This window comes from Petaurus breviceps, unplaced genomic scaffold (assembly GCF_028583685.1).
Source record: "Petaurus breviceps papuanus isolate PSGF00001 unplaced genomic scaffold, PetGlider_PUasm1.0 76, whole genome shotgun sequence".
Classification (NCBI taxonomy): domain Eukaryota; kingdom Metazoa; phylum Chordata; class Mammalia; order Diprotodontia; family Petauridae; genus Petaurus; species Petaurus breviceps.
In genome coordinates, this window is record NW_027186473.1 from 13,723,020 (window position 1) to 13,749,558 (window position 26,539).

Consider the following 26,539-nt stretch of genomic DNA (forward strand, 5'->3'; position numbering starts at 1 on the left):
GAACTAGAAGAATAACCTCTTGGTTTAATATATTCTTCTCATAGTAAACCAAAATTATGCCATGGATATGTTAACAATTAAAACTATGTTGATTTTCCCTGACCGCTGCCAGCTACACACACTTGCACACCTGGAGGCAAAAGCAGGTTCTTTAGGAAATAGCTAAACAACAGTGAATATGGAGTCAGGGTTAGAATTCTAGCTCTGCTATTCACTGCCTACATGACCTGGGAAAAGTCAGTAAACTTCCCTGGGCTAGATGACACCACTAACAAATCTCCTACCTCCTTCTATGACATTAGCATTCTGAGTATTCTCAACCAATAACCTGTCAAATAATTCCTTATACAAAAAGAATCAAAACTTGCTATGAGTAAATTTCCCCATAAAGAGTATCAGAACAAAGAATGCTCATCACACTTATTAATTCATCTATATTTCCAGATAAGTCAATGAGAAATAAAGAGATCAAAACTCTTATACTTGGTATGGGCATGATTTCTTACCCTCTCCTAAGTGAGAGAAAATAGGACAATCAAAACAACAGGAGAAACAAAGCTCTTTGGAGGCAATATGATAAACATTTCGGCTCTAATTCACTTTGGGCCTAAGTAACCAAAACAGGAAAATTCTTAAGCCTAACATTAGTTTCTTAAAGGTCTATCTCCTCACTTTGAGAGAGATACTACAGACATTTAAATTCAAATAACACCACAATTTCCCAACATAAATGAATACTTGCCGCTTTTATGAATAGTGGCACATGAAAATAGACACAGCAATTTTAAAATCCCATTACTTCTTTTTGCATACTTATTTAAATGTTTCCATAAACTGTGTTTTTAATAAAATAAAATATAAACAGATAAAAATTTAAAATAAAAATAAAACTTGTTTTAATGACAACCAGGAAATATGAAAATGAACATTACCTTATGGGTTCGAATTGTTGGCATTAAACCATATCCATCACTTGTCACAATTCCAGCACTCTCCTGACCCCTGTAAATACAGAAAAGGCATTACTGTTCAAACTACCTACTTGATAAACTTTTGTTGAATACACACATACACAATTATATAATCACACTATATTTAAATATATATGTGATGTATATGTCTGAGTATGTATTACATTATACCATTTTATTGCCCTGCTCAAAAACCTTCAGAGACTTTCTATTGCCTAAAGAATAAACTAGAGACTCCTTAGCTTGGCTTTGTTCAGCTCTCCAAGGCTCTAACAAGTTTCTAGCCTTATTTCATACCCCTTACCTTCCTGTACTCTTCCTGCCAGCCCAACCACATTAACTAGCTATTCCCCAATCTAGACCTGCAATCTCTTCCCAAGTGTACCACCTCTATTTTCCTGGAGCACTTTCTCTGGAATTCTTCTTTAACCCTATTAGACTTGCCTATATAAAAGTCACAGCCCTTCTGTAATCTCCTTGTGAGAGCCTGAGAATCTGGTTTTTCATCTCTCTATTCCCTAGCACAAGGGCTTACATAATACCTTCTACATAGTAGGATCTTAACAAATATTTAAATGACAATAGAAAAAAGGTTGTGTCCACCACATAAAACCAACTTGACTCTTTTGACCGTATTAATTCAGTCTGACAGAAGGCTCAATTTATTGAAAAGTTGGTTGATTAGCATTCAGATCTGTTTATTTTCCAAATGTAATTACTCAGCTTCTTCTGTTAAATATTTAATTGAATACTTCCCACCAACTATCTCTAACTGCTTCCTTAGTTATAATTAACATAGGCTAAAATTACCAGTTGTCTTTTCGATCATGGTATACCGGAAAGAGTACTGGATAGAGTCTTTAGTAAAGACTTGTGGCTCAAGATAATGTAGGGTTGTGGATAAGTCACCTTAATGTCTATGACTATTGGTTTCTTTATCTGTCAAGATTGGGATAATATCTACACTACTTACATCACCACAGGGCTGTGAGCAAAACATTCTGCAAATTATAAAGCACTACACAGATGTACATATTTATCTCCTTAGTATATCAGTTACAGAAAATTGGTATGTTAAAGTCATTAGGCCAAACTGGTATCACTGGGATCAGTAAAGTTGCCTTTTACTTCATCTTTTAGGATTTTAATAAATCTTATTGGGTAAAACAGTATAATATGTAAGAAAGAGCTAATAAAAAATTTTTTTAATTTAATGCTTGTCTTTCTTTTTTTATGGAGTGTAGGTTATCCCTCTTGCAGATGCCCAGAAGAAGAATAATCACTTAGATCTTCGCTCCTTAATCACAAAGCCTGTTTATTTGGCAGTTTCTCAAGTTACACCCTTCAGGCAGCTTGAACCAGTTAAACTAGATCCTTTCAGCTCTGTAGAGCTTATTGACAACCAGTCGTCTGGTTTCCTAGGAAACAAAATCTTGGCTAGAAATAGTGAATCATTTCCAGGTCACTTTCAACATGGAGAGTGGAGCAGGAAAGCACTGGACTGAAGAGGAGGTTAAAGCTTTGCTAACTGTCTGGTCAGAAAAAAATATAAGGAAGCAACTTTACGGAACACTAAGAAATAAAGGAATATTCATCTACATCGCCAAAAGACTTCAGGAAAAAGGCATTTTCAGAGACTGGAAACAGTGCCGGGCAAAGTATAAAAATCTGAAGTATGAATACAGGACAGTTAAATATGCTCACAACTCTGGGGATATCTCTAAAACTATGAAGTTCTTTCGTGAACTGGATGCAATATTACAATATGAACCTGTCTCACAATTAACAGAGGATGAAGACAGCAGGTACCTGGCAACTGAGACCCAGCTGGACATAAGTACAGCCCCAGAAAACACCAGAGGTAAAAAATAGAAATCTTCTTCCTATGTTTTATTTCTAATAATGAACTACTAGAATGCAGAGCTTTAAGTACATGTTATACATACATAGCATAGAAGCAAGAGGAGAAACATTTAAAAATCCAATATCTAATTTATGCTTTGCATATAAAATGCACCATGATAATCTGTAAAAACAGCATAACCTCATTTAAATGACACTAACTGCTCCTTGATCATGGTAGAAATGTCTATCATTTAAAATTCTGAATTGAACCCTGAATTAGTCACATCATTTTTTTTCTGGCTTATCAAAAAGCTACAAAAACAAATTGTTAAATTCTATTTTTCCACAACTCAAAATTAAGAGTTTGTTTTTTCCAAAGCAATGGACTTCTATTTGGGTCCCTGTTTAATCATCCACAAAATGAGAGGGGGTTACAACTCCTGATTTTAGATTTTTCTAAGGCTTCTACTAACTGAAACAGTTCTACTTTGAGATTTTTATCTTAATTAGCTTAAGTTAATCAATAAAGCTATTATGAAACTACACAATGTTATTCACCATTTACTGTTCTTTCCACTGGGGGCCACCTCTGGTTGGTCATTCTGATCTATATCTTGCCACTGGACCCAGATGGCTCTGGAGAAGAAAGTGAGGCTGGTGACTTTGCACAGCTGTCCCTCACTTAAATCCAATTCACTTGGAAGTTGTGGCATCAACTACCTGATGTCATGGTCCTCTTTGCGAACCAAGGACAAAAATCAACTTTCCACTATTTACTGTAGTACTGAAAGTGTGATTTAGAAATGAGGCAAAATAAGGGAGGGTAAAAAATGAGAGGTACTTTGTCCTGCACTGCTTGGGGTACTAGTAAATTGGATTCCCTCTCTCCCCATACCTATTCAAGGAACATTTATGCACAAGTACATTAACCATCAACTTCATATTATATAAAAGACGGCAGTAGGCAAAGAGAAAAAAAAATCAAGTCGTGATACATGAATTCATAAGCCAGTATTTAATAACAACTGTGGAAGCTAACATTTATAGGGTATTTGCTTTATTCACATACACTGTCTTTGTTGATAATGACAAATCAATCCAATACATGTAGAGCTACTTGTGGACGATCATGTACCCTTTTTTTTCCTACCCAGCCCCCAACTAAATTTCTATGAAGATGAGTGAAAGTGATCCACATTAATGACATCCTTTAAACAATTGCATTTTTAAAGAAATCTTTTTTGACAGTGACATACTAAACCATTTCTAAGCACCCCAGTCATTTGACTTCACAAGTCTCAGCAAACCACAATGGGGCAGCTCCTTCCCAGCAAGGACTATTTCTCCCCCTTCCTAGTTTCTCTTTCTCATCCTAAGAACTTTCCTGAGGATATTGGTGAGCAAGGAGGGAAACAGTAATAAAGGGAAGAGAGGAATGAGGATGGATGCTCTACAGAGGATATGACCCTTCTATTAGGGGGAGGATTCTTCTTTGCAAAGGGTTATCATTTAGAAAATCTCTGGGCCACTGTGACCCAATTAGCCTCACTCAGAGCTTCTACTGTTGAGAAGTAGTGAGTGACCACAATTTTTATGCTCCTTTTCCCTTTTTCCCTCCTTTTTCAAAAGAGGGTGGCTCTGAAAGGCTGGGCATGTTTTTTGAGGTGTCAAGACCATTATGGGCACAGCAACTGGATCCAAAAGTACCTGTTTGGAGAGGGGAATAACTAACTGGGGAAGGCATTTAGTACTATCCATGAAAAGAGGAACAATGCAATACATTAAGATGAGGATAATGTGTTACAGTTGTTCTATGGGTATGATTTCATTTACTTTTGTGAGAAAAGGATCAAGGAATTGGAGCTTTCAGGCAAGGTATAAGGAGGATCGTAAAGTGCCTTTGTTGACCAAAGAGGGTTTGAGTCAGAATCCATTACCTTTTCTTTTCTAGGTGATGTTCATATTTTCTCCTCTTTCAAGGGCAGGTTCTAAAAGACTCAACAATGTTCAATGCTTAAATTTTTATGAGGATGAGTGAATGTGATTCACATTAATGACATTCTCTATACAACTGCCTTTTTAAAGCAATCTTTTTGACAGTGACATTTTGAAATTGGTTTAGATCTGTTCAAAATCTTGATCTGATTTCTATATAATGCTTTTATATTGCACAAGAAATTAGGGCAAGCTGTTATTAAAAATCATTTCACAACTGCTCAGTCACTAAGAACAACCCAGCTTCTACAACTAGTGCAAAGTTTGACCATTGTTATTCTAAGTGACCATCAGTGTCTTTCCCTTTCAACTCAGAGAGAATTTTTTTTAATGGGAAAAGAACTTGATGCCCAGGGTCATCTCACTGCTATAAACCAGTTTGTTTTCCTCTTCTACCACATTTGGAAAAGTGAAGCAAGAGCTCAAGAGTGTAGACTTGTCCAAAATGTTAACTGATAACAATAGAATGTCTATGTTTATTAAGAACAGATGATAGCAGTTGGCCAAAGTCAACAGGACCAGGGTGCAAATATAAGGCAAGGCAAGGCAAGGGAAGAAGTTGGGACAAATCCTTGAAGAAAGGTTTTTTACTTCAAACTAAGAATTAGAGTGTGTGATAAGAGAAATATGCTAGGGAGAAGGTATCAAATTATACCTCATGTATTTATTTGTAAAAGGTTGCATAAGATAGAACAGAATACTTGGTAGCTCTCTAAAAAATGCTAAATAAACAATACTATTTCCTAGGTTAAATTCTATCTGCAATGAACAATATTTTTTCATTTTTCAGTAAGTAATCAATAAGAAAAAGGTAATTAGCCGACAAAGTCTTCCTCCATAGTATAATGATGTTCCCAAATAAAGATGATATTCAGTAGCTATCTACTCTCATAAACCATTTTAGTTCACACCAAGTACTCACTGATAACTACTTTTATCTATACATTGCTATTATATTCAACTGGCAATGTTAGCTGTCTAACAAATGGCCAATGAGATCAAACATTCAGTAATTGAAACTTTTTCCAGGAACAAAGCAATGAAAAAATGCCAACCGAATAATATCTACACTACGGATATAATTCAAACATGAGGTGAAACAAATAAATGAAAATAAATGCCCCACCTTTATTTTGGCTTCTGAGACATACTGGCTAGTCACATAACCTCTCAGTGCCCCAGTAACTCTAAGACTTTAAGTTGCAGTTACTAATAATTTGCATTAACTAAAGACTTTCAACCAATGGAATCACAACAGTCATTAAAAAAAAAATTAAACACCAAATACCTTCACTGCATATGATTCAACTTCAAATGCCAATTTAATGAAATCCCTAGAACTGTTTGGTCCTTTAGTTTCTGTCAATTTGCTTTGGTAATATAGCATCACCCTCCCTGATAAATGAATTAATTCACATCTGTGCCATACTTTATTAAAAGTCATATCACACAACAATCAAAATTAGGGCACTACTACAAAGACATTGACACAGAGTTCCTTTAAAAATATGAATCCTTAAGGCAATTAAAATAAAACTTGGTTTGCACACTTCTTCAAAATTTATATACTTCATGAATTAAGATACTAGCAGAAAACTGATATTAAACTGTGCAAAGCCCAAAAACACCATAGGACTGTCCAGTTCTGGGTCTTTCCTTTGTACTGGAGGACTAGTCACAATTGCAGTGTTGATGGAAGGCAACTAATGAATTGCTCTAAATATTAAATAACTTATCATATTTAATTAAATTTGCTACACTATACTGTTGCATTTGTAAAATATACCTATTAAAAATTTATGATACCATATAGTTGCTTTTAAACCTAGCCCAAATCACTAACATCTACTTTTAGCACTATCTATTCACAGGTGTAATACATTCAAATGTACTATTCCTTATTTTCTCTATTGCCAAATGGAAACTTTGTTCTTCCTTCAGGTGAAATAGCAGTTGCACTAGAAGATGATGAAGATATTCCAAAGGATCCTTTACTTTATATTTCTCATGTCAGACCAATGGAACTAGGTATAGTATGGTGGAAACCCTCCTCCCCCCGCCTCCCCCAAAAAAAGACAATGGAAAAGACAGTGAGAGAACTTAAGTCTGAAAACAGGATAAAGGAACTTTCTAACCAGAAGTGGAGAAAATAATTTCTCTATTTTCAATATTAGGGCTAAGAGTAGAAAGAATTCCCCTTTTCTCCATAATATAAAGGCTAAAGATATCAAGGATTAAGGTTCTACCCTATGCTCCCCCTTCCTTTACCTTAAACAGAAAAAAGAAAAGGACATTCCAAAACAAGTGATTCTTTAGCCTTAATTAATAATCATCTGGAATTGAAGTTATTCTTTAAATAACAATTACTTTTTCAATAACCATTTAAAGCTATTTTTTGTATAAGAAAGGCACTAATTGTTTTAAGGGGTAGAGTTATAAAGAGGAAAGGGAAAAAAGGATTCAAATCCATTTTTATAGCCTTCTAGGAATAAAGGCCCTGAATTTCTCCACCTTGGGAGCAGGGAAATCAGATTATAGAACTTCTGTGGCTTCCCAAAGGTAAAAACCTAGAAGGAAAAGGTCAGAAGGAATGGGTTGTAAGAATTAGGTTTAGTAAGATACTTCCTTAAGCAATAATGTAAATATTTTCCTACAAATAACACATGTATCAAAGATGTGTATTCATCTGTTCCAGAAAAGACAATGAGTCTCAGCTATAAAGGCAGAAGACTGAGATGATAGTGAAGAAAACTTAGGACAAAATGCTGGACATCATCCTCAACTATGTTAATAAATTCAGTCATATGATAATGAACAGCTTTGCCAGTTAATGGTTACTACTCTTCCCTTATCATTTTTTGGGGAAAATATTAAGACATCTACTTTGAAACAAAAATATTGTCCTTACTCAATTTCTTCTTTCTTCCCCTTTTTTTATCCCACATGATACAGGTAAACCAACATCCCTACTGGATTCTTCTAATAATCCAACATTTATTCCAAGTGTAGCAAATGAAGGAGGAAAACATTGGACTATAAATGAAGTCAGGGCTCTAATAGGCATTTGGTCAGACAAAAACATTCAAAAACAACTTGAGGGAACCTTGAGAAATAAAAGAATATTTGAACAAATTGCTGCCCAACTTCAGAAATTTGGTATAGACAGAGACTGGAAGCAGTGTAGAACAAAATATAAAAACCTGAAACATGAATATAAGATTGTAAAAAATTCTCAAGACTTGGGCACAACTAAAAGTATGAAATTTTTCACTGAGTTGGATGCTATTCTCGGGCACACTACACAACAATCACAAAAACTAGAAAACAAAGGAAGACAAAGACCTACAAAACAGACAGATACAAAAATGGAAATTAACAACAGAGGTAGGTATTAAAGCATGTTAATATTTTGTTTTATACAAAGTGAAAATCACTTAAGATATATAAAGGAAACAATTAGTGAAATAATTAGATTTTGTAAAAAGTGTTATTAATCAAGTAAATTAGGATTAAGACAAAAGTAAAACTGCTTTGAAAATGGGAGGATTCTTTTAATCCAAATGCTAAAATACAAAGGTTTCTGGCAAAGTAGATTCATACCAAACAAGTGAGGAAGATGCTGAACACATAGGGAAGTGTGATGTGACAGGAAACAGCTTCAGCATGGTGGTGCTTGCTGCTGCTGCTCAAGAGACTAGAATTCCAGTCTATGTCATAATACTAGTCACGTGATTTTAAACAGATCACCTAATTTCTGAGGTCACCTTCCTCATTAATAACAATGATAATATTCTGTAAAGTGGCCTTTTATTGTCCCTGTTAGACAGGGACTCAGGTTTACAAGTTAAATGACTTGCCCAAAGTCATTCAGTTTGTGCTGGTACTGGTACAAAAATGCTGGTCTACTAAATCAGGTGATTTTTCCAACTGTACCAAGATGTCCACAGTGAAGTCTAAATCATCTTTAAGGTTCCATTATCAAAATCCTATGATTCTATGTGCCTAGGTCTAAGTTGGACAAATCAGAAACTGAGAAAAGGTTATGAGAGAGGAATTTGAGAAACAATGTATTATGGGGTCAAAATAAGAGGTTTCAATTATAAGTAATTGCAAAGTTCTTGAAAACTAGGTATGTGGAAAGGGACACCTCCCCTATGCTTCAACAGGACAGGGAAGAGTTGCAGTACCTTTGAAAAGCAGTGATGAGTTTTGGGTCAAATAACATACAAATATAAGGCAAGCATTCTACTCAACTTTCTGAAAGAGGTGAATTTTGGACATGGACAATAAGAAAATTTGTTTTGCTTGACTGTGTACACTTGTTACAATATTGGTTTTTTTCTTTTAAATTGGGGGAGGAGAAATTTTTGCTTGTTAATTAACGATGACATAATATTTTTTTAAAATCCCTTACCCTTCCAAAGGATTATTAAAATTAATTTTAAAATAAAATTAAATCATAAATAGAGGACAATAACTACAACATTTTATATCAGAGAAAAACTGAGACTTAGAAAACATTGTTCTATAAAATGTATAAACATATATGTTAATGTTATGTTTATACAGTAATTTCTGGAGATGTAGTTGAAGATTCAGTTAGCAACAAGTCTGAAGACCTAGAAGAAGCATCTGAAAAAGGAAATCATGATAAAGGTAGAAGCTTTTTTCTCTTTAATTCCAAATTTGTGATATAATTTACAGATATTTTAAAAACAAAACAAACTCTAAGAACAACATTACAAAATAAGGTGCTAATAAGTTCACTTTGGCTAACCAATCTAGTCCAATCCCCTCATTTAACATCTAAGGCAAATGAGGCCCAGACACAGGTAATTACTAGGATTTTAACTCTGTCACACAACAGATGAAACATGTATGAATGGTTTTTCAAAATTTTCTTTTCTTCCCTTATTGCTTTCACTGCCCCCTTATGTTTATTCAATACCCCTCAATTGCATTGATCTACATACATAAAATCTACCTTATACTCTATTCAAAGAATGAAACAGGTAGCACATAAAGAGATAACAGATTCTACAGCGATGTGAAGTTTAACTCCCTACTAGATATATATCATAAAGGATTTTAAATTTCAATTTTACATAAAATACAATTCATAATTCCTTTCAGATAGGTGAAGCACCCAAAAGAACATCCCACCTATTCCCTCCCTCCATATATCTAGGGTTCTTAACCTTTTTTGTCATAGGTTCCTTTGGTATCCTGGAGCTCTTCTCAGAATAACCTTTTTAAATGAATAAAATACATAGATATATACAAAGGAAACCAATTATATTGAAATTTTTCAAAATATTTTGAAAAAGTTCAGAAAACCTCTGCTTTATATGGTCATTTCCTTTTTTTTTTTTAAGCAATCAGGGTTAAGTAACTTGCTCAAGGTTACACAGCCAGTTATTTTTGTGTGAGTGCCGAGTATCTGAGGCCGGAACCGATCCCAGGTCTCCCGATGCTGGGACTAACACTCTTACTCAATGTGCCACCTGGCCGTCCCATATGGTCATTTCCTGTGATGTTAATACACTGTAAGGAAAGCAAAAAGAAGTGTCCTTTCCTGACAACTGGTGCCAGGGGACCTTGTTGTTTATAAAATAACAACGAAGGTAGAAACCTCTTTTCCCAAAAAGGAGGAAAGGTCAAGTACCCAAATCCCTTAGGTGACACAGAAGCTCTGTCTGGCACTATGGGATCTATGCTCTGGAGTCAGGAATACCTGGATTCAAGAGACCCACCCATACCAGCTATATAGACTATGGGCAAGTCATCTAAACCCCCAGGAAAACAAGCAGCTCTAAGACTAGGTTGGGTTCAAATCTCAGCTCTGACAGTATTTGTATAGTATTGGTCAGAACCTCCCTTTACCTGGTTCCTAAATTGCAAAACGAGGACTGTATCAGGTGACCTTGATGATCCCTTCCATAGTAGAGGGAGTATCCATCATGGGAATTTCTTAATGAAATCATTGATGTGAACCCCCAAAACAAGCAAACAAAAAAAACTGGTTGTAAACATGTTATATAAATAAAAAGACAACCTGTATTAGTTACAATAGTCTTAGTCTTACTAATAGATTACTAATAGCAGGAGTTATATGCTCCCTCCTCACAAAGAGGTTATTCTTTACCATTTCTTTGTCCCTGCCTTATTTTTCTCCACTCTCACCTCATTTGGCTCACCTCATGTATGGCATTCCTACTACTGTCCGCTATAATTATTATTAATAATGACTATAATAAATAACAATAATAATAAATTCCTGTTCAGTGCTTCAACAAAACTCAACTACCTGTCAGCTTCTGAACTCACCCTCCAATCTGATGTAGCATTTTGGGGCTGTGTCTGCTCTTCTGGCAAGTTTCTATTGAACAATATAATCATCTCTCAAAGGTAACCTGACTCCTGTATGAGATAGACATACTTCAATAAGGGCAGAAAAATGTCTAGAGGGCAGAAAAATGTCTAGACATATTCAGATAAAATTACATTTCCAGTTATATAAAAGGATTTTTTAACAGTCTGTGAACTTTTTTAAAAAATATTTTGATAACTATGTCAAAATTACAGATTTCCTTAGTAACCTTCTGTATTTTATTTTATGCATTTAAAAGGGTGTCCTTTAAGCTTCACAAAACTGCCAAGGGGGTCCAGGAGACATTAAAGCCTAAGAAGAACTCCTTTAAAAAGGAACAGATTATATTTTAAAATCTTAGTTTCCCTCCCTTTTACAAATAGATTTTTCAAAAAGTAAACCTCTTATCAGTTTAGTAAAAAACATTCTAAGATATGGCAAGCAGAGGGCACTAAAGTTCCAATGCTACTATGGAGGAAAGCCACCTGATTGAAAATAAAAAATCATTCACGCAAAGCTTACTATCAACTACCTGTTAGGAATCAACTATTTTTCTAGCATCATATGGGACCAAAATAACAGCCAACAAATTAGTCTGCTTTCATGTCAAACTGAAAATAATTTTAGTTTCTTTAAAATAGAATATTTGCCCATTTTTCTACTCCATAGTTACATAAAATAGTTTTAATTGAAGTGATTTTTACTTTAACAATACAAATTAAGCTACATTTAGAACATAAAGCACTGTTATACCATATATTCTGACAATACTGATTTTATTTTTATCTAGTTCAAAATCCAGATAAAGAAGTTGAACTAGTTGAAGACCCAAGAGTTACACACATAAAAAGAGAAAGTTTAGACACAGGTAAGTCCAGAAATCTAATAACAGGCAAGAATTTTTTAAAATTTATTTATTCACTTTTAGTTGACAACATTCAATTCCATAATGCCATGAGTTCCAAATTTTCTCCCCCTCTCTCTTCTACCCCCTCACTCCCATGGTGGCACACAAATCAGATACAGGTTGGTTCTACAAATACCTTCACATTAAACATTAGTCAAGTTGTAAAGAAGGATTGTAACCAATGGAGTGAACAAGAAACAAGGAACAAAACAAAACAAAACACAAAAGAGAGAAAGCAAGTAATTTGCTTCAATCTGCATTCAGACTCTGTAATTCTTTCTCTGGATATGGATAACCCTTTCCATCATGAGTCTTTTGGATTTGTCTTCTAACCTTCAGGCAAGAATTTTTTAATGCTAGAAACGTTTTTTTTAATGATTACAAATCAAAATGGTTAATAAAATCATTTAAATTAACTTTGCAATTTTTTCGTCCTTAAATTTGTCTTCCTTTTTCATTCCTTTTCCTCTCATATGGTCCTAGCTAGGAGATATTCTGCTCTTCTTTTCCTTCCTACTTTTTTCACTCTGTATTAGTCTTTCCATATTTTCTTCCTTCTTGTTGAATATAAATACATTATAATATCCCCTTATATAAATGTACCAAAATCTATTCAGCCATTCTCATTTGGGCTGCTTCTAGCTTTTTACAATTACAAATAATTCTGCTATGAACATACTTGAAGAAATAGTTATTTGTTGTTTTATTTCTTGATAATTTTCAGTGTATGTTCCTAACAATGGAATAGCTGTGTTAAAGGGTATATTTATTTTTCTAACTTTTACTAGGTTGTTCTCCAGAAAGATTCCAGAAGGGAATAAGCATTTATACAGTGTCTACTACATGCTAAAGTCTTTCCAAATCATGTATACAGGGCTTTTCTCTTGACTGGATTCTTTGAAATGTTTTAGACTACTCTCTGAATGAAGCCACTGCCATACTAACCATGACAGAGCTTCTCTCCAGTGTAAACCCAAAGAAGACTAGTGAGATGAGCTTTGAGGGTAAATAACTGATCACATTTCAATGCTTTTCCCCCATTGGTGGATTTTATGATGAATACAAAAATTTGTCTCACATTTAAATTCTTTATTACGTTTATCACATTTATAGTTTCTTCCCATCATATATACAATACTCAAACTTGATTTATCTTTGAATTTTCTCCCCCAGTGACCAAATAGATTCTGTTTCTTTTCTCAGTGCTCTCTTTCATGCCTAGAGAAACCTGAAAGAAATCTATATTCCTTTCCACACTGTTCACATTTATAGGGTTTCTCCTCAGTATGGGTGCTAGGATGTGCAATGAGTTGACATTTTCTAACAAAATTTGTGCACATAGCTCACATGGATAAAGTCTCTCTCTGGCATCCTTAAGAAAAAAAGGAAAGTTCGGAAGAGGAGTAGGTTGAGGATGGGAAGCAACATCAAAGATGTCGTCAAAGCGGGAATTTTTTTTTTTAAATGAAATAAATGGTCACCAAAAATGAGCTGATCAGATGGTGAAATCAAGGAATAACTGATAAAGCAAACCTTATGCTACAATAAAGACTTGAAGAATTCCAGAAAGTCCTCAAATACTATGGACTCCCTATGGCAAATTAATTGGAAGACATGGACAAGACTGACAAAACGCTAGGCAGGCATGGACAGCTTGTGATCTGAATCACTGCAAATACCTACACTGATAAGATTTCAGATCCACTGAAGTATCATTTCTAAATAATAATTTTTTCATTCATTTTGATTTCTCCATCTACTGCTTTTAGAGATCTTTTTAGTTGTGGATTTCTGTTAACAAATTACTTCAGGTCTTGTTTTTGTTGGAAATTAATGTTACTGTTTTCAAAAAATATCATTTGTTCACTGGAATACAATTTAGGGGTCTAATTTCCTCATTTTAGACTTCTGTATATTGTGCCCAACAATATTTTTCTTTGTATTTTTTTAAAGTATTTTGATATTTTACAATCTTTTGATAAATGTAACTTTTTTCTCTAATAGTTGCAGACCTGTTTTCTTTGTTTATAGGACAATTATTAAGAAAAGCAACATAGCATAATAAATACCTAGGCCTGGGGTCAAAAAACCTTGGAATCAGGCCTTGGCTTTAGCACATTACAGCTAAGTGATCATAGAAAAGTTATTTAACATTCCATGCCCTAAATCTGTAAATTACAGTTTAATTGCTGAAAAATAGTAGGAAAGTCCATACCTTTTACCTCTGTGCCAAGTGAGGCAGGAATGGCTTAGCCCAAAGTGTGTGCCTTAGGGTATAAGGTTAGAGTAGATAAGAGATTGAGGTCCTTCCACACCCACTTTGGAAGATGGTAGCAAGGAAAACCAAGAGTTCCCCAGACTCTGGGAAAAAGAGAAGATGGTGCAGTTATAACCCTGCTCAGAGGGGCAAAAAGGCTGAGAGGGAATTCCTCAGTCTGGGGTTGTGACTCTTAAGCCTTCAAGGCTCTTGACCAGCATGTGAGGCAGGAGGCCAGATGGGTAAAGACCTATTTCTTCAATTCGGAAAAAGAAGGTAAGGGTGAATGGTCTTTATGTAGAGTACCTGGAAGTCATTGTCAGTACTGGCTCAGAAACTATATAATCTCCTCTTTTCCTGATTTTCCCAGGTTTTTCTCCTTTTGGTCACAAGTAGGAACTGGGTGGTATTTTTCAATCAGCAAAGATTCTACCAGAACTGTCTCTACCGGCTTCTCACCTAAGAGACAATTCTTAAAACAAGTATTATTTCCCTTTGGAATTTTAACTGCCTAGATACCCAGTTAAAAAGGAAAGGAGAAGTTAAAGTCAATCTACTTGTAAAGATTGTCACTACCATTTTCACCCTTCTGCAAAGACTATTCAGTATAGTCTTTGAAATGGGACTTTTGGATTCGGAATGGAGGAAATGAAATATACCACTTGTGAATGGATTCACTGTTCATTTGTTTTCTTGCAGATGAAGACTCCTTAAGTACTACTTCAGAAGATCTGGGTGGCCCAATAGAAACAGATGAAGTAAATGGGCCAGGTATAGGATCTGCTTTCATTAAATTATTAAAAATATTATCTTGGCAATGGGAAACAGGATCTATTCAGTCAACCAAACAATAAACATGTATTTAAGCGCCTACTAGGTGCCAGGCACAGTGAGTGCTAAGTGCTAGGGACACAAAAAGAGACAAAGACAGTCCCATCTTTGAGGAGAGATAACAAACTGATAAGGGAAACAATACACACACACATATACACACACACACAAACACATAACAAGAAGCTATATACAGATAAATAGGAAATAAGATGGGATTTTAGGTAGGATTCAAAGTAAGTCAGTAGGCAGAGGAGGAATGGAGAACATTTCCAGGCATGGGAGAGCCAGAGAAAATGCCCATAGCCAGGAGGTCCATGTCTCAAGATGGAAGAGTACCTGTTTTGAATTTCAGTCTTATATTTGATCCTAGAGGCAAGAAGGAGTCAATGGAATTTATTGAGTAGGGGAGTAACCTGCACTTTAAGAAAATCATTTTAATGCTAAATAGAGGATGGATTAGAGTGGGGAGAGACTTGAGGCCGACTGACTTACCAGCAGGCTATTACAATCATCAAGGCATGAGTTGATGAGGGCCTACACTAGAGTGGTGGCTGGCACTCTGGAGAGAAGGAGGACTATAGGAGAGATGCTGCAGAGGGGAAATCAAAAGGTCCTCAAGAGAACTTGGATACGGTTGGTAAGAGATACTGAGGAGTCCAGGATAACTCCTAGATTGACAGTATTAGAGAATGGGAACCTGATGTTCCCTCTATAGTGGTATGGGGGTGGAAAGGGGTTAGGAGGAAAAGATAATGACATTCCAATTATATAGGAAGTGGACAAATTCTCTATTGTAGTCAATTTACTAAAATGTTTCCTTAATATACTCTATTTGGTAAAGAAACACCAGCATATGTAAAAACTTGTCCAAAAGAATTATCTATTCCAACTTCTAACCAGTCAAGTGAAATAAAAGGTTTAGCTTTGTTCACACCTTCTTTGAAACAAAGGAAGTGGTTAGATGTTAGGGATTCAAAATGCGGATTTAAATACCAAAAAGAGGGGCAGCTAGGTGGTGCAGTGAGTAAAAGCACCCAGCCTGGCCAAGTCAGGAGGACCGAGTTTGGTTCCAGCCTCAGACAATTAACACCCACACACACACAAAAAAACTAGCCATGTAACCTTGGGCAAGTTACTTAACCCCAATTGCCCTCCAAAAAAAAAACAAAACAAAAGGCAAATAAATAAATAAATACAAAATAAAACAGGTGATATGTAATGCCAGAATTAAACAGACTGAATGCTAGGGAGTAGAAAGAAGCAAGTACAGCAAATTAAAAATATCCTAAGACCAAATGCTAGAAACGTCACAACTTTTTCTAGTTTCTTCAATTGTGTCAGAAACGTCTTTAGCCACTTGAAAACCTGGGAGGAAAAAGTTATAAAAAATTTTATAAATAGCACGGAAAGGCAATAAAGTCCAATGAACAAAAACATGTTGGTAAAAGACACTTGATTTTACTAGAAAACAGATTTAGAGGTAGAAGGAAATTTAGGATCATCTAGTTCAATCCCTGAGAAATTAGGTGACTTATTTATCCAAGGTCTCACAGGTAATTATTAAAGTAAAGAGCTGGGGTCTGAAATTAGGAGTCCTAAAACAAGGAATACATTCTATTTCTACTGAATCACATTCCTTCTACATATCAAGGGAACGTTCTAGTTGTATATAAGAGAATGCATCTGGGAAGCTAATGAAAGTAAAAGATTTTTCCTCCCCAGGAATCCTTCAGGGGATTCCTTAAAAAGATGAGTGAGGGGAAAAGGGTAAATATTATCACCACCAGTAGGGTAATATGATTGTAGTGACAAAAGAAATCTTTAAGTAATCCCAAAGATTTCAATTAACAATAAAAAAAAGTTAAAGAAATCCAGTCCTCAATTCCAAGAGAGTGGATAATGCCAATAATATAAGGAATTAATTTAAAATCATTTATAAACAAAAAGGTATTTGTCCCTATATACATATGCTACTAGTTTCTTAGTCTTATTGCAACATGAGAGAAACAAGTCTGAAATGAAGAGTCAGAAGTAAAGACTAATTTTGTCACTTAATGCCTATGAGACCCTAGGCAACTCAATCTTTCTTGGACTGATTCTTTATCTGTCAGAATAAAGGAGTTGAATGAGATGTTCTTTAAGGTCCCTTTCCATACTTAAATTCTTTGGTTCTAAATAAGTAAAAGCACTTTGAAATATGGTAAAGGATCATTTAAATATCTATAAAAATGGATATTTAATGGAAATATGTTTCTCTAGTTTTACACTGCAAATATAAAAAGAAAAAATTTTCTGACATCATGATGTGCATGGTTTAGCAGGGAGGCATCATCATCAAACTTCTTTCTAAGCAAATTAAAAGCACAGTTTAAAAGTAGCTGACCTCCTCTGGATGCTCTTCAACTTGTCAATTTTGTCCCTGACATGGCAGACTATGGGGACTAATATCCTTACTTCTAAAAACTATGCCCCAATTTACTGGAACCCACAATCACATTAGTTTTTTAGGCAACCATATAAATCACACTGATGGCTCATTGAATTTGCCGTCTAAAAAAAACCCCAGGTCTTTTTCCAGAAAATTTATGTCTTCATATGTTTCTGTGAAGCTCATTTTTGCCCAGGGGCACGAATCTACTCTTATCCCTATAAAATTTCATCCAAGTAATTACAGCCTATGATTGAGCCTTTCAAGTTCTTTTGCATCTAAACTCTGTCATACACAGGGAGTTATTCATTTCAAATGTGAGAAGAATATCTTCTATGACTTTATCAAAGTCATTGATAATAATGTTAAACATCCTTGAGTAAAGCACAGCTCTTCTGCTGAGAGGGCAAGGAAAAGTATGGAAGGCCATAAAGAAAAAGAAGGTTTAGAACAGTGGCTATGGAGAATGCTGATCAAATCAATTAGGAAAGAGTGAAAAAAGACTGCCTTGCTTCAGTGAAGATGCAGTTAACATTAGGTAACATAAAATTAGGAAAATACCCTAGTACCTCCTTCATAGAGTTAGTTGTTGCAAAGATCAAATAAGATTATTTATTTATAAATCCTTTTGCAAACCTTGAAGTTCTATATAGAGGTCAATTTTGACTTATTTGAAACTTAATGGTTATGAAGCACTTTCACAAATATTCTCATTTGACACTTGGAACTCTACAAAATAAAAAGAGATAAAATCTATACTATTCCATACATTAATAGTGTTAAGTGAAGCAACCTGACCAAGGCCATACAAAATGCCAGGGTAAAAAGACTTGAACCCAAATTCTCTAACTTCAAGTCTAGTGCTCTTACTACATATTAAGTTGCCTCCCTATATTTCCTATCCCTTCAAGAGACTTGTAAAACAAGCTGAGAAACAGTTGGTAAATTTCAGGAAGAGAAGGAAGGCATAGGTTCCCAAAGTCCATCCCTTCTCCACTGTCAAGCATATTCTCTATGTGTATGCATGTATGTATGTATATGTGTGAATATATACACACACATATATATATACATACAGCAAGTCTGTCCTGTCCTGTCACTAACTTTATAATCATGATAGGTCACTTCATTTTTTTGTGCTTCAGTTTCCTCTTCTATAAAGTAAGGAGAATAGGAAAGGTAGTCCCTCTGTACATCTCAGCAAATTCTAAATTTTGATTATTTTGTGTCAGAAACAAATTAAGCAAAAACCAGAAACTTTATTTAAAAATACAACCCAAGTATGTTGAGAATATTTTTATGAGCTTAACATTAACATAAAAAAAAAAAATGATGGTTTCACAATACCAGAATTTTTTCTCTGCTTCTCTATTATTTCTTGAAAGTGGATAATTAATGATCCAAAATGCTATATTCATTTAATGTAGGAGTAAAAGACCTAGAAGTATCCTGCAAATTCTCTATTACCTGAGTTGGCAGAATGGAATTAGCCCAAATTCCTTCAACTCCCTTCCAAATAAGTGGCATATCAAAAAAGTGCCAGATGGCTAGGTCAGTTTTGCATTAGTCAAATGTGGAAAACAATAAACTACTAGATCATTTTGTCACAACACATTTGATGGAGCAGGAAATCCATCCATTCACCTCCTATTCAAGTAATTTGACTATGAAAATTAAGTATGCTTAAAGTGATTTTTTGAAATCAAACTACTGAATTTTCAAATTTTCCTCTTGAAAATTTCTATCAAATCTACCTCTTTTTTCATCTGCAAGATGTGGAACAACAGTCTTACCTTCTACGGCCACGAGGCAGCATAGTGCGCACAGTGTTAGGCTTGGTCAGGAAGACCTGAATTCAGACCTGGCCTGAGATAACAACTGTGCAGCCCTAGACAATGAATTTAGCCTCAGCCTCAGTTTCCTCACTAGAAAAGGTTGGATGAGAACCCGTCTCACAGAGTTGCTGTGAAAACTATGTGAGATGATATATGTAAAGTCTCTTGCAAATCTTTAAGTCAAATCTAAATGTTAGTTGTTGGGACAGCTAGGTGGCGCAGTGAGTAGAGCACTGGCCCTGCAATCAGGAGGACCTGAGTTCAAGTCTAGCCTCAAACACTTAACACAAAAACTAGCCATGTGACCTTGGGCAAGTCGCTTAACCCCAATTGCCCTCCAAAAAGCAAAAATAAATTAATTAAATAAATAAATGTCAGTTATTTTTCTTTCACACTTTCCTCACCAAGTATTTCTCAAGTGTCTAATTGGAGTCACTACAGAAGGCAGGACTGGGGAACCTACAACCTAAAGTTTACTTGTGGTCTTCTAGTGGCCCTCTGACTAAATACAGACTTCACAGAACAAATCCCCTGAATAAAAGGATTTGTTCTGTAAAACTTGGCCTCCATCAAAAGGTCACACCCGAGGACCTAGAGGGCCCTATGTGGCCTCTAGGCTGCAGGTTCCCCACCCCTGGACTAGGTCCTTCCTGCCTCACTACGTTCTCCAAACCAAAATATTTTCATCTCATAATTCTAAGTATCTTAACATTGACTTGTTCCTTTTAGACCAATGAAGTGGAAAATGTGTGCTGCTTGATGTGGAGTTTTATGTGGCTAGACCAAGAATTTCATGGAGTCACAGGGTCACAGACCAAGAGTTGAAAAGGAACCTTAGAGGTCACCTAGTCCAAACCCTTCATTGTACAGATGAGATATTTCTCATCTATATGGCCCTAGACAGGTCAAGTGATGTGCCTGAGATCAAAGATAGTCATTAAGAACAACCAAGATTTTAAAAATCAGGTCCTCAGATTCCAAAATAATCCAATGAGTAAGAAAAACAAGTGCATCATCCTCCCCATTGTTTTGCTGCATATTTTCACACATATCTGAGTCAATAATATTTTAGTTGACTATAGAACTGTAAACATAACTAGATTTTAAATCAAGGCTAACAATTAGAGCTATCCAGCAATGGAACAAGATGCCTAAAAGTATTAGGCTTCATGCACCAAGTCATCAGAAGAGCTCAAGCAGGGACTACCACTAATTCTGTGACCACAGGTATTGATAACTTTTTTCTATACCTCATCTGTAGAAAGGAAAAGTTTGAATAGATGACTTAACTCTAACTTCATGTCTCATTTTGTGATGTCAGAAATGTTACTGAATAAGAAAATTTGCTGGCAGGTAAAACTATATGACTGTGATAATTATAAAATTCTTAAATCTAGATATTTCTGTTACAAGCTGAATTTCCTAGAATAAATGTTTTTCCAACAAAGAACAACTCTATTTTACTGAAAGTTTCCAAGGCTTCAGAAAGGAACTCACTTATATTCAATAATTAAAAAGAACTTCTACTATCTTTGGAAAGTTCATAGTAACAAAACTTTATAAAAATTACAAAACTAATTTTGGAATAGGTTTATATCAGAGTTCCCATATTCCAAAGTACTGGGTTCACAGTTGAGTTACAATTTTAACCAGTTTAAATTGCTTGAAAAGTACTATGAAACCTAATTTGACTTTGATTTAATCAAATCACATCAAAACAAATGTCTGAGTGCCCATTATGCATAATATACTGTTTAGGACTATAAAGAGTCATTATGTAAGACAAGGTCACCATATGTAAGGATCTAAATAAAATTTGAGATATACTTCTGTCTCCTTTTTATCTTATTCTTCCTTTATCTTTCCTTGATTTACAGATAATCATATCCCTTTGGAAGATGCTCATAATCATTTAAAGATCATCACAGTAAGTGATGCTGAGGCTGGAAAGCACTGGTGTGACAATGAAGTCAGAGCACTAATACATATATGGTCAGATGAAAAAATAAGGCAGATGCTGGAAGGGGCAACAAGAAACAAAGAAATATTCAAGGAAATTGCGAGAAGGCTAATGCAGTTTGGAATAGACAGAGACTGGAAACAGTGTCGTACAAAATATAAAAATTTAAAATATGAATATAGAGTGCTACAAAAGAAAACTAACCATCTTGCTGATAACCCTAGAAGAAAAATGAGGTTTTATGAAGAAATTGATTGTATCCTAAGTCGACAGACTCCTGGAACGCACAGCTGGAAAAATAACTCTAGTCTTATATCAGGTACTAAAATGTTGGTAAATTAACACTCTTAGTTTTTTGAGTAACTCTACTTTGTTTTCTTACCTTAAGGAATAAATCAGACATCTGTAATTGTTATTTCGTGTTTTAAAAAGATTTAATAATTAATTATGAATTTATTTGAATCAATCTCAACCTCATTCCCTAACTTTATAGTATAATTGTAATCTCTTTTCCCTGGTCCTATTTTGTTTCTAGTGGAAATATATGAAATTAAATAACAAAAACACAGACAACAGGAAATGACTAAGACCCTACTGGTCCTTAAAGTAAACTGACTGTATGGTACAAACTGTACAATCAGCTTTCAGGGTCTGCATTCAAATACACTAATAGTAAAAACAAAATTTCAACTACCAGAAAGAGGAAGGATGGAAAATTAAGGTTAACGAGTAGCAAAAAAAAATTTTGGCTGGTATTTCCACAGGTTCACAATGGTATTAACTGAGTTTCTAATGGTATCAGATGTCCTCAATGACCTGTCTTACCTCATTTAAACAATTTATCTTAACACTTTCTACCCTTCTCTCTTTGGTGCTCTACTACTCCTCTACACCCTTTTTTGTGTATGTTAAAACATCTTCCTCTCATTTCCTGTCTCACTGCAGAATGCCACCATATATATATAATTTTGCATGCATATTCCACACATGCACATACATATGCAAATGAGAAAATATTTTGGGACATATCAGTTTTCTGTAAGGGTTACCCCCTCAAAAACCACTTTGTGCTGACTTACAGGCTGGAGAGATAGTACCCCAAAAGTATTACCTAATGCTTCATTTGCATTTGCAATTTTCAATTGAAAAGTAAGCTTGAAGACAAAAGTATTCTGGATAGCCTGTCATAAATCACTTATTTTTCTCTCTCTTCCCTTTACCCCACCCTACTTTTCTTTTTAAAGAATCAGTTGAAGGCCATGACATGCATGCAGGATCTCTGAACAAGAGAAAAGCATATGACAATGGTAAGAGCTTAAGAAATACCAAGTTTTTATGTGTTTTAAATTCAAGCATAGCAGTTGCCAATGATTTTGTCTTTTAAATGAAGATGAAAAATTAGACTAAATATACTGTTTCCAAACTTGGTGAAAAGCAATGGATACTGCTGAGAAATATTCATTAAGAATAATAATATCTATAACGAGAACTTTCCCAGACCAGAAGACAAATATTTTTTTCTAAGATACACACCATCAACTTCTTATCAACATTGGAATTAAAGTGAGAGGACACTAGGATGATAAGAAATCAAAGATCTGAAGAAAAATCATAAGCTAAGCAGCTTAAAGTCTATTAGATTTGCTAATTTTAAAAAACTAGAACCATAAAGGAGATCATCCTCAAACAGCAAATATCAGATATGCACTAATTTCTTGAGTATAAGACTCCTATAACATAATACTCCTTCAGGACAAGGGAAAGATCTAGAGGTTTAGAGAGAGATAACAGTAGGGCAGAACAGAACAGACAGTAGTTGCACTGTAATGAATGAAGATCCAATGGCCAAAAATCCAAATGTGAAATGGTAACAGATATTTGTGGACAGGTCTTCTTCCCTGAAATGAGGATCTTGTATGAAACAGATCTAGACCTATAGTGACCTATATGCCATCTATTCTCCAATCAGATTCCTAAACTAAGAATAGTTTAAAAGTATTTAAGTTTACTTAAAAATACTATTCTTTTAAGTACAGTGTCACTATCCTTTTATCAACTTATAGCACTATTTTACAATATTACACTTGATTCAGAATAAGTCACACAGTTGCTACAGTTTTCATAAGCATATTACACTATTACTCTTGTGAAATACATCTTCCAAGGAATGATTTCCTTACTTAGCCTACATTAACAAAAAAAATAACAAGACCCTACAAACCAAGTCAATATAAGTCTTAATCTACAGGTACATCAATGCAAAAATGAGCACAGGGAAGAATGGTATAAAATATATTAGGGGTTAAAAAAGAAAGATCAATGGCATGAAGTTATGCAGAAGCCTGGAACCTTGAGTATGAATACTTCTTCAAGAAGAGTCAGAAGGCATTGGTCATGGCAAACACTAAACATTACACGCCACCATCACCATCACCACCACCCACATGCAAAAATAAAATGAATTGTATCTTAACAAGCCAAAACATTACCAGTCAAAATCAAGACCAAATTTGAAGATAAAGACTTTTGGGGAATCCAGTAGATACTAATTCTTCCCCAAGAATGGTGGCAGCTGATTTTAATTCTTTTTCTTTGTAATAGGAAAATGATCAGGAAATGAATACCATGTAAAAAAAAGGCCATCAATATAGTTTTTAAAATGCTATGCAAGAAGATACAGAAAAGCTCAGCTTCACAAACATCAAAGAGGAGAAAAATCTGCAAAAAAGTTTGACATGAGCACCAATTAAGCCATATTATTCCAAGAGCATGCAGAGATTCAACTAGAAAAAAATGAAACAGATGAAAAAAGGAACAAATAACTATTTCCTTCATTGATGACAAGGAAGTCACCATATTTTAAATCTAATATTTGATGTATCATGTAGGAATTGGAAATAGTCCATAAGAAACTGAGTGTTGAGAAGAACAATTGCACACCAATTAACTGTACAGTACACAATTTTAAATAGCATTATTTTTAAAAGGTTTTCAAGATATCTTAAAGAGCACAAAGACACTAAATGACTAACAGGGCTGGGGAACCTGCATCCTGGAGGCGACAGGTGCCCCTCTAGGTCCTCAAGTGCAATCCTTTGACGAAGTCCAAACTTCATGGAACAAATCCCCTTAATAAAAGGATTTGTTCCGTAAAACTTGGATTCAGTCAGAAGCCTGAACCCAAGGACCTAGAAGGTCACATGTGGCCTCCAGGCTGCAGGTTCCCCATGCCTGGACTAGGATATGCTTACTGACTGAGGAAAAAAATCATAAGAGTATCCTTGGTGTAATAATAATCCTTGGCATAGCACAAAGAATTCTGGTCAATGTCACTATTAGGTCTATATCCCCTAAGAGGTCAAAGAAAGGAAAGAGACCCATTTGTACAAAAACAGTGATGGCAACTCTTTTTTGTAATAGCAAAAAACTGGAACTCAAGAGGGTGACCATTATTTAGGGAATGGCTGAACAAATTACAGCATACTCTTATGAAGTAAGAAATGTCAAAAGAGATGGTTTCAGAAAAAGCTGATTAGATTTTTATGAATTAATGCAGTTAACAGAATCAGAACTTAAAAGGACAACCTTATGAACAAATAACTTTGAAAGACTTAGGAAATATGAGTAATGTAATGACAAACCATGACTTCAGAGGACAGATAAGGAAGTATGATACCCACCTCTTGCTTGAGAAGTGATTGACTCAAGATACAGAATGAATATACATTTTAGGTCTTGGCCAATTGTTTACTTGATTATACATTACGTTACAAATTTTGTTTTTCTTAATTTTACAGTAAGAGTAGGAAGAGGTGGAAGGATGAGAAAATATATGCTTGTTAAGTTTTAGAAAAATAAATGTATTTTTTAAGTGTGCTGGACTAAACCAGGAAGGCTCTTTCTTCTTGTGACTAGCATTGTGACTGACCAAGAACACATCTTTCTGATGAGAATGTAAAGAAACTTCTCTCAAAATACCAAATCCACACTTGCTCTTCAACTGAGTCTTAGTCTCTTAACCCAATTAACTCTATAACTGACTACCCCAGCCCTGGACAGAAGTGGGACTTGAATGTAGGTCCTATTAGACTCCTCAAACCAGCTCTATTATGCCATGCCGCTTCTCAGCATGTTCATCCTTAAAATGGCAAGGATATCTACCTCACAGGGATGCTGTGAGATTTAAAAAAACTTTTAGTGTTAGATATAAATTTTCACTATTTATATGCCATTAGTCCCCCCACAAAGAGAGATTATACTTAATGAACATGAAAGATTACATTTTCAATTAGAAAGCTTAAAAGGTTAGAAAGACTAATTCCCATTTTTATTGATTTTACTCTAAATATCAAAATGTATCTTTAAGCATCCCTACAGGATGTCTTCCAAGGATGTCCCATCATGCAACTCCTTGAAAGACACATCCAAAGAAGTAATTTTGTTTAAGAACACTGATTATCAATATCAATACTTCAAGGATCTCTAATTATGTCTTTGTGGGTAATCCGCTACTGTCAGAGATCACGCTCTCTCTACAATTTGATGGATGGTCTTTAAGAGATGCTGTAGCCAAAAAATATTGTCCCCCAGAATCAAGTCTATTGAAGGTGAGTCAGGTTGTCCAGAGACGATGTCTATGCTGCCATTCATCAATCACCAGTCCTGTAAGTGAAAACTTTTCATCTTGATGTGACATGCCAGAGCTTGCAGCCTTCTGGCATAAGCTGAGGGAGCACAGAATCACCTCCACTCATTAGGTAGCTAAGAGGAGAATGCCACCCAAAGAGCAGTATTAAGAAAGGCATGAAGTGACCATATGATGATCAAATTCAAGAAAGATTCCCTACAAAGAACAAGGAAATTATCTTCCTGTCTTTGGATGACATGATGTGAAATTTTGAACCCCAGAATATTACATTTCTTAAAAAAAAAAAGATTCAAGCCCACACAAAAAACTATTTTATCAATCCAAAGAAGAAAAACAAATTGGAAAAAAGAAATGATGTATGACAACACAGTTGGATAGCCAAATCATTGAGCTAATACACCAGTACATAAAAGCTGAATATTCAGTGCAGATAAGCAGTAAGCTGGGCCCAGAAGTAAACATGAGAATGAGAAAAAGTGGGTAGGGTTG

General features: G+C 35.0%; 2 protein-coding genes across 2 annotated transcripts in view; one reads left to right on the forward strand and one right to left on the reverse strand.

Annotated features, from left to right (window-relative positions):
• PAICS (phosphoribosylaminoimidazole carboxylase and phosphoribosylaminoimidazolesuccinocarboxamide synthase) overlaps window positions 1-26,539 on the forward strand; it is a 76,779-nt gene that overhangs the window by 16,340 nt on the left and 33,900 nt on the right. The window contains exons 2-9 of the mRNA XM_069105281.1: window positions 2,419-2,832; window positions 6,753-6,839; window positions 7,764-8,195; window positions 9,381-9,467; window positions 11,972-12,049; window positions 15,045-15,116; window positions 21,320-21,721; window positions 22,647-22,709. Coding sequence (XP_068961382.1) covers window positions 2,445-2,832; window positions 6,753-6,839; window positions 7,764-8,195; window positions 9,381-9,467; window positions 11,972-12,049; window positions 15,045-15,116; window positions 21,320-21,721; window positions 22,647-22,709 — 1,609 coding nt within the window. The 5' untranslated portion in view covers window positions 2,419-2,444. The remainder of the gene's footprint in view (window positions 1-2,418; window positions 2,833-6,752; window positions 6,840-7,763; window positions 8,196-9,380; window positions 9,468-11,971; window positions 12,050-15,044; window positions 15,117-21,319; window positions 21,722-22,646; window positions 22,710-26,539) is intronic.
• Window positions 1-26,539, reverse strand: part of PPAT (phosphoribosyl pyrophosphate amidotransferase) — a 50,475-nt gene that overhangs the window by 15,150 nt on the left and 8,786 nt on the right. Inside the window, exon 2 of the mRNA XM_069105284.1 lies at window positions 933-1,002. Coding sequence (XP_068961385.1) covers window positions 933-1,002 — 70 coding nt within the window. The remainder of the gene's footprint in view (window positions 1-932; window positions 1,003-26,539) is intronic.